The 14,795-nt window shown below is 40.1% G+C and overlaps 1 protein-coding gene across 5 annotated transcripts in view; it reads right to left on the bottom strand.

Annotated features, from left to right (window-relative positions):
• Window positions 1-14,795, bottom strand: part of LOC124605681 (tyrosine-protein kinase Src64B) — a 262,399-nt gene that overhangs the window by 70,100 nt on the left and 177,504 nt on the right. For all 5 annotated transcript variants that reach the window (XM_047137536.1, XM_047137537.1, XM_047137534.1 and 2 more), the window contains 2 exons: window positions 13,785-14,038; window positions 2,718-2,882 (listed from right to left, as the gene is read on the bottom strand). In XM_047137536.1, coding sequence (XP_046993492.1) covers window positions 2,718-2,882; window positions 13,785-14,038 — 419 coding nt within the window. The remainder of the gene's footprint in view (window positions 1-2,717; window positions 2,883-13,784; window positions 14,039-14,795) is intronic.

Below are 14,795 nucleotides of genomic sequence, written 5' to 3' on the forward strand. Positions count from 1 at the left end.
GCACTTTCATGCACAGAGTTTCAGATGATGTTCCTGGTAAAATACTGGTATAAAAACACAAAAGATGAGAGTTTAAATCTGATCTGTCACAACTGGTATGACCATAGATTCTCCACTATTTTGGAAAAGAATTAGAGAGAAATCAGTACATGACAGGCTGCATGAAGAATGCCATGTTTTATGCTGAACGACAATGCTTACCATGTGAAGTTCATAGTCATCTGATTGGCATGATAACTGAAAATGTAAAGCAGGCATGACAAATACACACACAGATTCAAAGAAAAGACAAACAGTGGGAAATGAGAGAAACTGTTGGTTAAAATTATCACTATGAAGGTGCACAAGATAATTATAGCTCACATAATTACAGATAGTAACACAGAAGGAAGTGGAATAACACCAGAGCATGTGGCCAAAGTTAATCTTATGCTTGCAGACAAGCACAAAACAGAACAGACAGAGCAAAATGGGCATGTTCCCACCTGAGCATTTACAAATACGTAAATAATATAAAGCTGAAGAAGCAGCATAAGAAAATAATGAGGATGTTGACAACGTTGCAATTGAGTACAATGTAGGCTGGCAAGAAGACTGAATGCTGTCAACATTTATGAACAGCAATTTATCTACTGTTTCTTTTAAGGGTATTTTAGGTGTATGGCTAGCAGCAATGTATACTGTCTTTTTTGTGAAGAGTGGAAAGTTTTTGCTTTATTTGCCACTGTGACACAGAGGTAGTGACTGAGAATGTAGGAGTGTTACATGTTGTGTATGTTTTGATTCTTGTCATACATACAGAATGTAAGCCATACTGTTATTTACAGGTTTGCTATATAAATGAGTCATTGGAGTGGAGGGTTGGGTATGCTGCAGTCCAGCTGAATGCCTTGTCTTGTATGCTACTCAGGACAGCTGTGAAAAAGGGGACATGACCAGCAGCGCAGTATAATTGCCATGTTCACTCTCCATTTCTTCCTGGCAGGCAGCAGATCTTCAACTTTGCCCATACAGCTGACCACCAAACAGAACCCCCTCTGCTTGCAGTGCTGTGATGAATTGGCAACCCTAAAGTGCATGTGTGCACACTATCCTTGGCATTCATCAATAGTAGCAAATGTAGTCAGCTGCTACACTCGCCTGTGTGTACGTGTTGTGAGGCAAAGAAAAAAGATATGGCAATATACAGTAAAATTTTTCTTCTCTTTGATTAGAAGTATTGAGGCAAATAGTAAATATTCTTGTACTTTGTTTTTCTAGTTTATCCTACTGGTGTAATTGATCTGATTTTCACTTGAGAAAGGATGCTCTATTTTATGTAGAGTCTTAAGGTGATCTACATATCTGTCCTTTTACTGTTTCAATGTACAAAGCTACACTTACATGTACAATTGTCAGGAGAGTATAGATTCTTTTTGCATAGGCTGATCACAGCATTTACAAATATGGGATATTTGAATTATTACAACTGCTGAGCTTATGGAGGTAGAAGTCCTACATCACTGCAATTTCAGAAAGTATTTTAATAATGCTAAGCTGGATAACAGGAAAGGTATGCAATGTTTTGATTTGTTTAAGAGTTGATGATTTTGTAATGACACTTTTTTCATACAACCTATGCCCATAACATATGTAGATTAGTATGAATATGCCTTTACACTAGTAGAGTATGACTGTCCTCATAGACAAAGTTAATGATCTAGATGAGCAATATGGAAAACAGACTCAACTAGACAGCAAGTACATCTGTACAGGGAACTCTGATTTTTTGTTGTTGTTGTTGTTTAGTCTAGACATACAACCAATTTGATTTCCATGTATCCTATGTCTACTTACAACTTATAAACACAAAATGTAAACAGACTGTAATTTCTGGTGCATGGATGAGACAACATGAAGCGTGCTTGATATTTTTATTGCATTAAAGTATGACGTAGATCTAGATAATGCCACAGGAAGAAGGAACCACTGCTGGGTTATTCATCAGTATGTTGTTATTTGTTGTCCTGTGGGCCTCGTTATTGGGTCAAAATTTTCTTTGGAATCTCGAGTTTCTTTTTGGGTTTTCAAAAAACTTTTTTTCAACATGTTTTGAAAAAAAAGTTACTGCAGAGATGTCAGACTATTACCATTGGTGTTATGATGTAGTATACTGTAATCCTTACACATCACTGGTTTCTAGAACTTTCTAAGCTGAGCATGCCTTTTTTTTTTAGTTGGGGACATTGTCTTGCTATTACCGTCACCAATGCCCAAGCACTACTTGTCAAGCACACGTGTGGGCGGAGAGTCGTATGGATTTTGTAAGCAGCAGTCTTATGCTGTTACCTTATGCATAAATGTCTGAAGAGCTGCCTTCAGTGACGACAATGAGTTTGAAAGTATTACGGCTGTTTGTGGGGTAAAAATAATTAATGATTTGGTTTGTTCACAGAAAGGTGCACACAGTTATTTATGAAATCTGATGGTGAAACATCATCATCATTGTTGATCAGTAGCTTCTGTTAGCAGAACATATTGCTCTATGTCTGATAGCTGCAAAAATTACTATAAAAGAAAGTATGGGAGCTTTAAAGGGGTTACATTACATTTGTGAGTTCTTTATACATATACATGCTACTAAAAAATACCAAACAAACAGATGCACATTCAATTGAATATTACTGTTATTCCTATTACTTTAAAGTTTGTGGTTAGAATTGATGGATTATACTTACCATACCACACTTCTCCAAAGTTACCACGTCCAAGCTTTTTAATAAGCTGGATTTCTGATCGATCAATTTCCCACTGGTCCCTTAAGTCTGGAGATAAATCCCATATTTGAGGTCTTGGTTTAGGACATGGTTTTGCTAACACATGACAAAGACCAAGGGCATTTTCTGCAGAGCACAAAAAAATTGTTAGTAAAGTGATACCAGTGCACAGAAGAGAAAAAGGCACATATTCAGGACTTATTCATTATCCAAAGGTTACCTACCCTACACTTTGAATATGTTTTACTCCTCAAATTACTAAGGGAATGATTATGGAACATAAAAGACTAAATACAATGTTGTACCAAAGGTAATTGCCACAGAATGGAAAATTGTCACTCCTGAGACAGCACAAAGGCTGTCACTCCTGAGACAGCACAAAGGCTGAGCATGAGATCTGTTCTATATCCTCCCCACAGCTAACATAAATTACACAAACTACTAAGAACTGCTGCTAAGACAGTCTTTGCTGAACCATAAACTACAGATCTAAGTCAAGTTGGAATCTGACAAATGTTGTAGAGCTAAGAATCAGCCCTGTTTCTCACTTTTTTCCACTTAGGAAAACTAAGTGAATTGAGAGCTTCTACAGTCAGTTCTTTTATATGCAAAGCCAATTTAACATTTAATCAAAAACATGGCTCAGTAACCCCACTGAATCTGTAAAATCCCCAGGTGTGTAATTCTGTTGCTCTTCATGTGCAGTTAGTGCAAGTAAAATAAAGACATTTGTTATTCAGAAAGTGAGTACAGAGGAACTTATGTCATTGACAGTTAAAGCAATGGATGCTAAATTTAAAATAGAGTACTGCAGAACGTCACTCTACTACTCAAACTCATAAGGTAGTGTAGTCCCAAATGTAAATGTAATAATTTCCCAAGAGATGACAAAATATGTAGATTACTGACACCAAAGTAAGAAAAGAAGTCTTTAATCAAACAATGGAAAATCCAAGATGGAATGTACAATACTATGAGAAGGAAAGTTGCAACTCCTTATAAACATTTGGCTAAAAATATCAGTTATGAGCTAACAAAAGTTTGAGGTAAACTCCAAAAAAATACACATGTTTTGAATATTACACTCACCATCTTTAAGATATTCACATTTATATTATGTTATCAATTTTGGCATTATACAGTGTGGCCAGATAAGTCTGAAAAGCTTGTAAGGGCGCTGCAGGGTAGACTGGGCTAAGAAATAATTGTTAAGTAAAAAATCAAACATGTTGCACCATTTCCAAGTTAATCAGCATTGAAGTTAGCCAGTCAGGCCATTGCATGCGTAATTCACGCATCCCACCAGATACAATAATTAGTGCCAGTGCACTAGACTATTCAGCCTTTGGCTTGGGTTTGATACCTACTACTGTCCCATGGCCAAATTTTGTATCTTTCTCTTGTTCGGTTTTAGGAAACTGAACGAAGAACATGTTTGGTGACACTATCTCTGGGGGGGGGGGGGGTCCTGAATTTGTGTGCGCAATGGCCTGATTCGCTAACTAATGCTAAATAACTCAGAAACTCTGCAATATATTGATTTTTTCTTAACAATTATTTCTCAGCACCAGCTACCCCACAACACCCTTACAAGCTTTTCAGAATGTTTGTGACCACCCTATGTAACTCTGTCCTCAAAGACCTATACAGCTGTCCAAATCAATCAATCAATCAATCATGAAGTATACTGCTCAACTCAAATAGAATACACATAGATGACAATCTGTGCAAACCACTGATCTGTGTGTGTGTGTGTGTGTGTGTGGGGGGGGGGGGGGGGGGGGGGGGGAAGAGAGAGAGAGAGAGAGAGAGAGAGAGAGAGAGAGAGAGAGAGATATTTATACATGGGTATGATAGTCCATGATTAGATATGCTTTCATATAGCAATAGGATTCCAAGACCCATCTAGAAGACTTTTCTCAATAGGATTTTGTTTTTATTAGCTGTTTATCAAATGCGGCCTACTATATACAGTGTCTGAATATAGTTCAATGTATGGCCAAAGCCAGTAATAACTGTTTTAATACTAAAAATGTGATCTTATCTCGAATATACAGGAAGTGTATACCATTAGAACTATTAAAACCTCATATTCTCCTTCTTCACCTACATATACATACACACATATATAGTGCATGATGGAGGGTATCTTGCCACACTACTAGTAATCTAGTAATTTCCTTTCCTGTCTCAACTCACAAATGGAATGACTTAAAAGTGACTATCTACATGGCTCCATATGAGCCCTAATTCAACATCTACATCTATGTGATTACTCTGCTATTCACACTAAGTGCCTGGCAGAGGATTCAATGAACCACCTTCAAGCTGACACCCTACCATACCACCCTCTAACAGCATGCGGGAAAAACGAGCATTTAATTTTTCTTTGTGAGCCCTGATTTCTCTTATTTTATCATGGTAATCATTTCGTCTTATGCAGGTGGGTGCCAACAGAATGTTTTCACAATCAGAGGAGAAAACTGGTGATTGAAATTTTATGAGAAGATCCTGTCGCAACGAAAAATGCCTTTGTTTTAATGATTGCCACTCCAATTCATGTATCATGTCTGTGGCACTATCTCCCCTATTTTGTGATAGTACAAAATGAGCCGACCTTCTTTGAACTTTTTTGATGTCATCCATCAGTCCCACCTGGTACGGATCCTATCTTCGTGGTCCTTAATTAACTGCCCCCTTTGTATATAAGTCTGTCTGACCTTCATTTTCTTTTATGCTGAACAGGTATCTACACAGAGTGTACCAAGAGGAATGATCAATATTCAAGGATATGACAGGAATACTCATTTGAAGCAAAATAATTTGTATGGACATATGCCCTATTCCGAATAGTTTCCCCTAACCACCACCATCTGCAGTAACTTTGTCCACATGTCTCACACTTTGTTCCGTGTACTTTATGCTCTCTCTCTCTCTCTCTCTCTCTCTCTCTCTCTCTCTCTCTCTCTCCCCCTCTCTCCCTTATTATCTATTACCTCTACCCCAATCCTCTCCTCTGCTCAACTGCTTAACTCCCAATGCCTGCACCAGTGTGAGCTCATCAGTGTCTTGTTCCATTACAGGTTCTCCCTACCAACTATCAGCCATCCTTACTTACACCACTCCCTCTTTCCCCTCCACTACTTCCTCACACTCACCGACTGTCTTTTCTCACTTGCTCCAGGGGACAAATTCTCACCACAGTTAGGCTGCTGTGCAAGAACAGTCTCATTGTCAAAGACAACAGAGCTGTCTTTTTTCTTTTTTATTCTTTTCTTCCTTCTTTACATGCCTGTGCATCGCTCAACACAGCACCTATATGGCATATGGTTACTTTTCATCACTGATTTATTTAAAAATAAAACTGGCCATATTTTATCAAGCAATAAAGAAATTCTACAGGATGTGAAGGTGCAAAAATACTGACTGCAAGTGACCACAGACCCATAAGATGAAGAGCTTAAGCATGTGCTAAGTTGGTGAGTTTGGGGGGGGGGGGGGGGGGGGAAGGGGGGGGAGGGGGGAGGGGGGGAGGGAGGGAAAGAAATTCAGTAGTCAGGAAGTTAGAAATATGGTTTATGAAAACTTATATAAGAGCTAGCCTTTCACCCGCATACACAAACAAAACATATATTGCACACACATTCGTTCTTCCCTATCTCTGTCCATCTCCACATCCCACCACTCTCTGTCCATCTCTTCCTCAACCCCCTCCTCGTCCTCCCCCTACCTGTGGTACTTCTTCCTCCATAATAAGTAGCATGTGACCAAAATGGGTTACAACTGATCCAGAGGTTGAGGAAGAGACGTGCTGAAAACACACACACACACACACACACACACACACACACACACACAGAGAGAGAGAGAGAGAGAGAGAGAGAGAGAGAGAGATTTATACATGTGTATGATAGTCTTTTGCCTGTGGCATCAACCATGTACACATATGGCACTTATATTCCTCACTTCTACTTCTCCTCCTCCTCCTCCTCCTCCTCCTCCTCACTATCCCATCTCCTCCCCTTCTCTTTCCTTTTTCACCTCCCTCTTCTCCTATCCTCTGCTCATCTAGCCCTACCCCTCTCTCCGTCCACCTCATCCTCCCGTCTTTTATCCACCCATCTCCTTCTCCCCAATCTCTCTGGTTCTCCATCTTCTCCTCCCCAATCTCTCTGGTTCTCCATCTCCTCCTCCCCCTCCCACTGTCCATACCCTCCTCCCCCTCTTCCTTTTCTACCTGCCCACTATTTCTAAATACCTTCCACCTGCCTCCTGCATTTCCACTCCTCTCTTACCATCTCCTCCTCCTCCTCCTCCTCCTCCTCCACCTCCACCTACTACCCCCTCTCTCTGAACATCTCCACTTCTCCCTCTTTGTCTGTATTCTCCTAATCACTCTCTCTGTCCAATTGCTCTACTCCTTCTCTCTGTCTGTCCCAGAAACCATCCAAGATCTGGAGATTGTGTGTTTATGGATTTCAGTGTCCCGATTCTTATCTTCCAGCAGATGAAATTAAATCTCTAATCAATGCTGAAGCCTAAAATTCTAAATTAATGCCTATCTCTTCAAGATAAAACTATGGTTCTAGTGACAGGGTGTATACATCGACGAGGAAAAATAATTCCCAGATTTTTCCCAGATTTCCCGGGTAAAAATACACTTTCTCCCGGATGAAAATACACTTTTTCCATGTTAAGTAACAGCATACTTTTCATTGGAACTGTAAAACTTATCAATCCTTTCAATGGTTGTGATTTTATACACTGGCATAGAATTTCGTGGCACTTTAGATAACAAAACTCAGGGGAAAAAACACGTTTTGGAAAGATGTCTGATATGCAACAACATGTACACTGCATATTTTCGTATTACGAAAGTATAAATTCGAATTCCACCAAACACCGCATGTTACTTTCCAAAGAATTGAAATCGAGATTGCAATGTGCTTTTGTAAGCCAATCATAGCTCATGTCAAGCGACCTCGCCAGCTGATGACGGTGGATATTCAGAGCACAGGACATGTGATGTAGTAAGCCAACAGCAACATCAGTGTTATGTAGCGCGAACACACAACTGGGAAAAGGTAATGGTTTAAATTAATATACGTAGTGTTGCTGCAAGAAAAGAAAGGCTTTTACGTATAATATTGGTCTCTAAGATTAATAAGCTGCAAGAGAAGCTAAGCTTTCACACATAATGTTGATCTTTTTTGCGCATGTTACATAAATGTCTGATCTTCTGGGCTCGAAAATATTCTAAATGGTTGTTGTCAAAGATCTGATTTTTGAATGAGAGTCAAACGCTCTGTGATTTAAAAAATTCATCGGACATTCGCACACAGAGTTCATCTTGCGTAAAAAGAAATTTACTTTGAAAGTAACGCTTTCTGAACAACCATTTGGAATATTTTCTTGCGACCTGTTAGAAATAGATTCGTTTCAGCAGTTGCCAGAGAGCGCCAGAAAACAGGCATCGCCGGGCTTGAGCAGATACAGTGACGCAGGAAGCCCGTACGTTCGTACATGTAAAACATTAACAGATCTTACATTATGTCATAAAAGAAACAAGACATTAGAGGGTACTCCAAGAGCATGGGAATTTTGTGAACCATAATTCGGCTTAAAGTGCACATTCAAATTTCCAGATTCAGATATAAATTTTCTTGGAGTACCAGTACTGGATTATCTCATGCTTGGTTCTTCATTAAGGCATAATCCCATACGTGCTAGAAGATGAAAATGTGAACTTGAAATGCAGTGAATAGTTGAAACTAGCCAATAGTGTGGAATTAAACACATCGTTCAAATAAATTGTCTGCCTCAACAGAAAAGATTTCTTTAACAAACCGACAAAAATAACTTCATTGTTCTGCAAGGCAATTAACGATTGACTGTCAGACAGGTGGAACTAAAATAAAATCTGAAACTAATTACATATTTTAGCCTTCCGTAATTATGTGAATGTATTTTAATTCACTTGATAGCTCTCGGCCACAGAAATCAGATTTGTTTTCATTTGACATGAGAGCAATAAATGAAGAGGAAACAGCAAAATCACTTAACGTAAACACAGGTCACGTGTAAAACATGTTATTTGGTCTTAAGTGTGCCAAAGGGCAGTGCCACGCCTCTTCAAACAGCATTCTTCCATCATACGTCTCTGTATTTCGCTCTGTGGAATTCAGACATGTCATATTTTGTAATGGGTGCCATCAAACTATATTCATGCCAGTGGAAATTAAAATGTCCTGTGGTACCTCTCCTGCTCCCAATTGGCATAGTGATGGAGTGGATGCAGGGAAGGAGATAGGTGGATGAAGAACAGGGATAAATGATGGTTAAGCACGCGGGTCTTAGAGGAATGTACAATATACTGCAGAGATATTTCCCACCCATGCAGTTCACAAAAGCTGGTGTTGGTAGGAAGGAACCAGATGACACAGACTGTGAAGCCATCATTGAAGTAAAGCACATTGAGTTGGGTAGCATGCTCAGCGACTGGGTGGTCCAGCTGTCTCTTGGTCAGCTTATTGGTGGCCTTTCATGAAGACAGACAGACAGCTTGTCACCACGCTCACGTAGAAATCAGCACAGTGGTTGCAGTTTAGTTTGTAAATCACATTCACATTACTGCTTTCAGAGGTATCCCTGCCTATGATGGGATAGGAGATACCTGTGACCTGACTAGAGTAGGTGGAGCTCGGATGATGTATGGGGCAGGTCTTGCACCTAAGTGTACTGCAGGGATATAAGCCACGAGGCAAGGGATTGGGGTGCAGGTGTAGTAGGGATGGACAAGGATATTGCATAGGTTTGGTGCATAGCAGAATACTACTGTGGGAGCGGTGGGAAGGATAGTGGGTACGATAATCGTCATTTCAGGGCACAACGAGAGGTAGTCGAAAACCTGGCAGAGAAGGTGGTGGTAGGTTTGATATGGACAGAGGTAATGGTATAACCACCTTCGAGGTGGAGGGCAATATTGAGGAAAGTAGCCACTTCGACAACTGACATCCATTCCATACCGAGAAGTCCATTCCACATAGCCTAGCCACCGATGGTTGTCGCATGTGGAGTAATGAACAGTACTTCAAATACACCAAAGGTCTCAATGAAACCTTCACAGAGTGAAATTATCCACCCAACTTTGTACCGAAAGATATCCCCTGTGCCTTGTCTCTGCAGTCATTTACCACCTCCCATGTACTCACCAGTTGGACACAAAGCAGCACTTCCCTTGTGACTCAGTACCACCCAGGACCAGAGCAACTGAGTCACATTCTCCACCAGGTTTTAGACTACCTCTCGTTGTGTCCTGAAATTAGGATTATCTTATCCACTATCCTTCCCACCCCTCCTACAGTGGTATTCTGCGCCCAGCAAACCTACATAATATTCTTGTCCAGCCCTGCTATACCCTTGCCTCCGATCCCTTGCCTCATTGCTCACATCTCTGTAGTACACTTAGATGCAAGACCAGTCCTATATATCCCCCCACCACCACCACCTTCTACAGTCCAATCACAAGCATCTCCTATCCCATCAAAGGCAGCACTATCTGTGAAGGCTGTCACATAATCAACCTGAAGGATAATTTGGAAAATAATTCGAGTAGATTTCCCCACCATGTTACAGTTCTGGGTAGAGATTTTAATTTGCCGGATATAAACTGGGAGACTCAAACGTTCATAACGGGTGGCAGGGACAAAGAATCCAGTGACATTTTTTAAAGTGCTTTATCTGAAAACTACACTGAGCAGTTAAACAGAGAACTGACTCGTTGCGATAACATATTAGACCTTCTGGTGACAAACAGACCCAAACCATTTGAAACAGTTAACGCAGAATAGGGAATCAGCGATCATAAAGTGGTTACTGCTTTCAATGATTTCAGCCGTAAATAGAAATATTTAAAAAGGTAGAAAGATTTTTCTGTTTAGCAGATTTCAGAGTACCTGACGGCTCAACACAAAAGTTTTGTCTCAAGTACATATAGTGTTGAGGATCAGTGGACAAAGTTCAAAACCATCGTACAATATGCGTTAGATGAGTATGTGCCAAGCAAGATCGTAAGAGATGGAAAAGAGCCACCGTGGTACTACAACCGAGTTAGAAAACTGCTTCGGAAGCAAAGGGAACTTCACAGCAAACATAAACATATCCAAAGCCTTGCAGACAAACAAAAATTAAGTGAAGCGAAATGTAGTGTGAGGAGGGCTATGTGAGAGGCGTTCAATGAATTCGAAAGTAAAGTTCTATATACTGACTTGTCAGAAAATCCTAAGAAATTTTGGTCTTATGTCAAAGCGGTAGGTGGATCAAAACAAAATGTCCAGACACTCTGTGACCAAAATGGTACTGAAACAGAGGATGACAGACTAAAGGCCGAAATACTAAATGTCTTTTTCCAAAGCTGTTTCACAGAGGAAGACTGCACTATAGTTCCTTCTCTAGATTCTCGCACAGAGGACAAAATGGTAGATATCGAAATAGACGACAGAGGCATAGAGAAACAATTAAAATCGCTCAAAAAAGGAAAGGCCGCTGGACCTGATGGCATACCAGTTCAATTTTACACAGAGTACGTGAAGGAACTTACCCCCCTTCTTGCAGCGGTGTACCGTAGGTCTCTAGAAGAGCGTAGCGTTCCAAAGGATTGGAAAAGGGCACAGGTCATCCCCGTTTTCAAGAAGGGACATCGAACAGACGTGCAGAAATATAGACCTATACCTCTAACGTCGATCAATTGTAGAATTTTGGAACACGTATTATGTTCGAGTATAATGACTTTTGTGGAGACTAGAAATCTACTCTGTAGGACTCAGCATGGGTTTCGAAAAAGATGGTCGTGAGAAACCCAGCTCGCGCTATTCGTCCACGAGACTCAGAGGGCCATAGACACGGGTTCCCAGGTAGATGCCGTGTTTCTTGACTTTCACAAGGCGTTCAATACAGTTCGCCACAGTCGTTTAATGAACAAAGTAAGAGCATATGGACTATCAGACCAATTGTGTGATTGGATTGAAGAGTTCCTAGATAACAGAACGCAGCACGTCATTCTCAATGGAGAGAAATCTTCCGAAGTAAGAGTGATTTTAGATGTGCCGCAGGATAGTGTTGCAGGACCGTTGCTATTCACAATATACATAAATGACCTTGTGGATGACATCGGAAGTTCACTGAGGCTTTTTGCACATGATGCTGTGGAATATCGAGAGGTTGTAACAATGGAAAATTGTACTGAAATGCAGGAGGATCTGCAGCGAATACATAGAAAGAAAGATCACTTATCATTTAGTTACAATATAGCAGGTCAGCAACTGGAAGCAGTTAATTCCATAAATTATCTGGGAGTACGCATTGCTGCGAATACATAGAAAGAAAGATCCCTTATCATTTATACTACAATATAGCAGGTCAACAACTGGAAGCAGTTAATTCCATAAATTATCTGGGAGTACACATTAGAAGTGATTTAAAATGGAATGATCATATAAAGTTGATCATCGGTAAAGCAGATGCCAGACTGAGATTCATTGGAAGAATCCTAAAGAAATGCAATCCGAAAACAAAGGAAGTAGGTTACAGTACGCTTGTTCGCCCACTGCTTGAATACTGCTCAGCAGTGTGGGATCCGTACCAGATAGGGTTGATAGAAGAGATAGAGAAGATCCAACGGAGAGCAGCGCGCTTCGTTACAGGATCATTTAGTAATAGCGAAAGCGTTACGGAGATGATAGATAAACTCCAGTGGAAGACTCTGTAGGAGAGACGCTCAGTAGCTCGGTACGGGCTTTTGTTGAAGTTTCGAGAACATACCTTCACCGAGGAGTCAAGCAATATATTGCTCCCTCCTACGTATATCTCACGAAGAGACCATGAGGATAAAATCAGAGAGATTAGAGCCCACACAGAGGCATACCGACAATCCTTCTTTCCACGAACAATACGAGACCGGAATAGAAGGGAGAACCGATAGAGGTACTCAAGGTACCCTCCGCCACACACCGTCAGGTGGCTTGCGGAGTATGGATGTAGATGTAGATGTTGTCTATCCACATGAATGGCCACTGACAAACTGTGACCAAGAGAGCTGGACCACACAGTTGCTAAATAAGCTGCTCAGCACAATGTGCTTCACTTTGATGACTGCTTCACAGCCTGTGCCATCTAGATCCTTTCCACCAGCATCAGCTTTTCTAAATTACAAAGGTGGAAAATTCACATGTCCTTTTCCTCTTCTCTGCTCCCCCCTCCCCCAACCTCACCCAGCACTTTACCCCACCACCATATTGTTGCTTCCATCAGGTGCAATTACGACTCTGTCTGGCCACAAGTCAGACACAGTGAATGTGTGTGCAATTTGTGCTAGTGTAAATGTGTGTGTGTGTGTGTGTGTGTGTGTGTGTGTGTGTGTGTGTGTGCGCGCGTTTTATGCTTCATAAGGAAGCCTTTTGGCCAAAAGCTAAAATGTATAGCAAGTGTTCCATTGTGTCTGTCTGCAATCCTACATTATCTCTATCCTTTTCATAGTACTTTTGTTATTCCATCCTGAACTTTCTGCTGCCTGATTGGCTACCGCATTATTCAGCCACTCAGAAAAAGAGAGCTTTCCCGTGCTTTGGTACTGGGAGAGGAATTTAGCGCACGAGTTGGAAGGAATCCATGATCACATCCTGTGGTGAGAGGCCACCCCCATTTTAATATTACAATGAAAATTATTAAATGTTGAATTCATTTCATATAGTTTGTTGTTATTCATGGATATGCTAGTTTTACTAGTTCTAATGTACTGCTTCTACATTTAGTATGGGGGCCAAACTGTTGCATCTATATAGGAATCCCTTGCTATTTTTAAATGATTACCGTTCTGCAATCCATGCCAATGATTAATGACAAAACTCTCCTTGTTAATTTTGGTCAGGTGTTATATTTTATGATAACATTTTGTTATATTTTATAATATTTATTTCTTAATATAGATTCTGCTAAGTTACACAGGCACACAAATAAAAATCTAATACTTACTTGAATACGCCATAACCAGAGACTGAAGAGTTGGAAATGTCTGGTTTGTGGCTATATAAAAGCCGCCATTGTCCAGTGGTTTTATTTTATAATGTTTGACATGATAACCCCTGGTTTCTTCCCAATCTTTAACACTTAATGAAAATCCATTAGGATTATGTTCACTGTAGCGCACAAGGAATGTTCCACGAATATTTTCATCATCCATCAGAAGTTTCTCTGCTTCCTTCCTCAATATTTTGCCAAAGAACCAACTGCAAAATGTGTGAAACAGAAAAAGTTTTAGAAGTTTGCTTTGCATAGCAAATATTTCATTTACACATAAACAAACTGCAATATTTATCAGAAATCAGTTCCACACACTGGGCATTTTTTAGGGTGATTTCCAATGTTTCTACTTAATTTATGCTCCTCACAAGGTTCATACAACATTTGTATTCCAAGTAACCAATTTGTTTGACATCATACACCGTATCCTTCATTTTATAGAATCACTTTCCTTTTTATTGTTGGTATAGCTCTGATTCACTCATCTCAGTTTTAAGCAATTGGTAGAACATTAGACCAGAGTGTAATATAAAGCGAGACAGTCAGAAGGGACTATTCGTGTGTTGTATTATCTGTTCTTATGCTGATAATTCTATAAACCTTTCTATAGCTTTTATAGCTAAAAAAAATCATCCCTGTGGAAATATTAGAGCAAAATAAATTTCTAAAAATCATGTGAATAAACAAATGATTACAAGTACTGCTTAAGAGACCATGACGTGTTCGCAGTCTCCTGCAAGAAGCTGTGTGAGGCATAAAAATAGACTGCAAACTGGTAATCACACATATTTTGCATTGTCACAAATCAGCTGCAAACAGTTAAATAAGACTTCTCCATCAAATGATGTCACCCAGCTAATATGGAAAAGATTATGCAGCTTGCACAACATTACTGAAAGAGTATGTTCACTTCAGTCCTCTCTTCCCTTGTCCTCATACAACAAGTGAGGCATTTTCATCCTA

This window comes from Schistocerca americana, chromosome 3 (genome assembly GCF_021461395.2).
Source record: "Schistocerca americana isolate TAMUIC-IGC-003095 chromosome 3, iqSchAmer2.1, whole genome shotgun sequence".
NCBI classification, from domain to species: domain Eukaryota; kingdom Metazoa; phylum Arthropoda; class Insecta; order Orthoptera; family Acrididae; genus Schistocerca; species Schistocerca americana.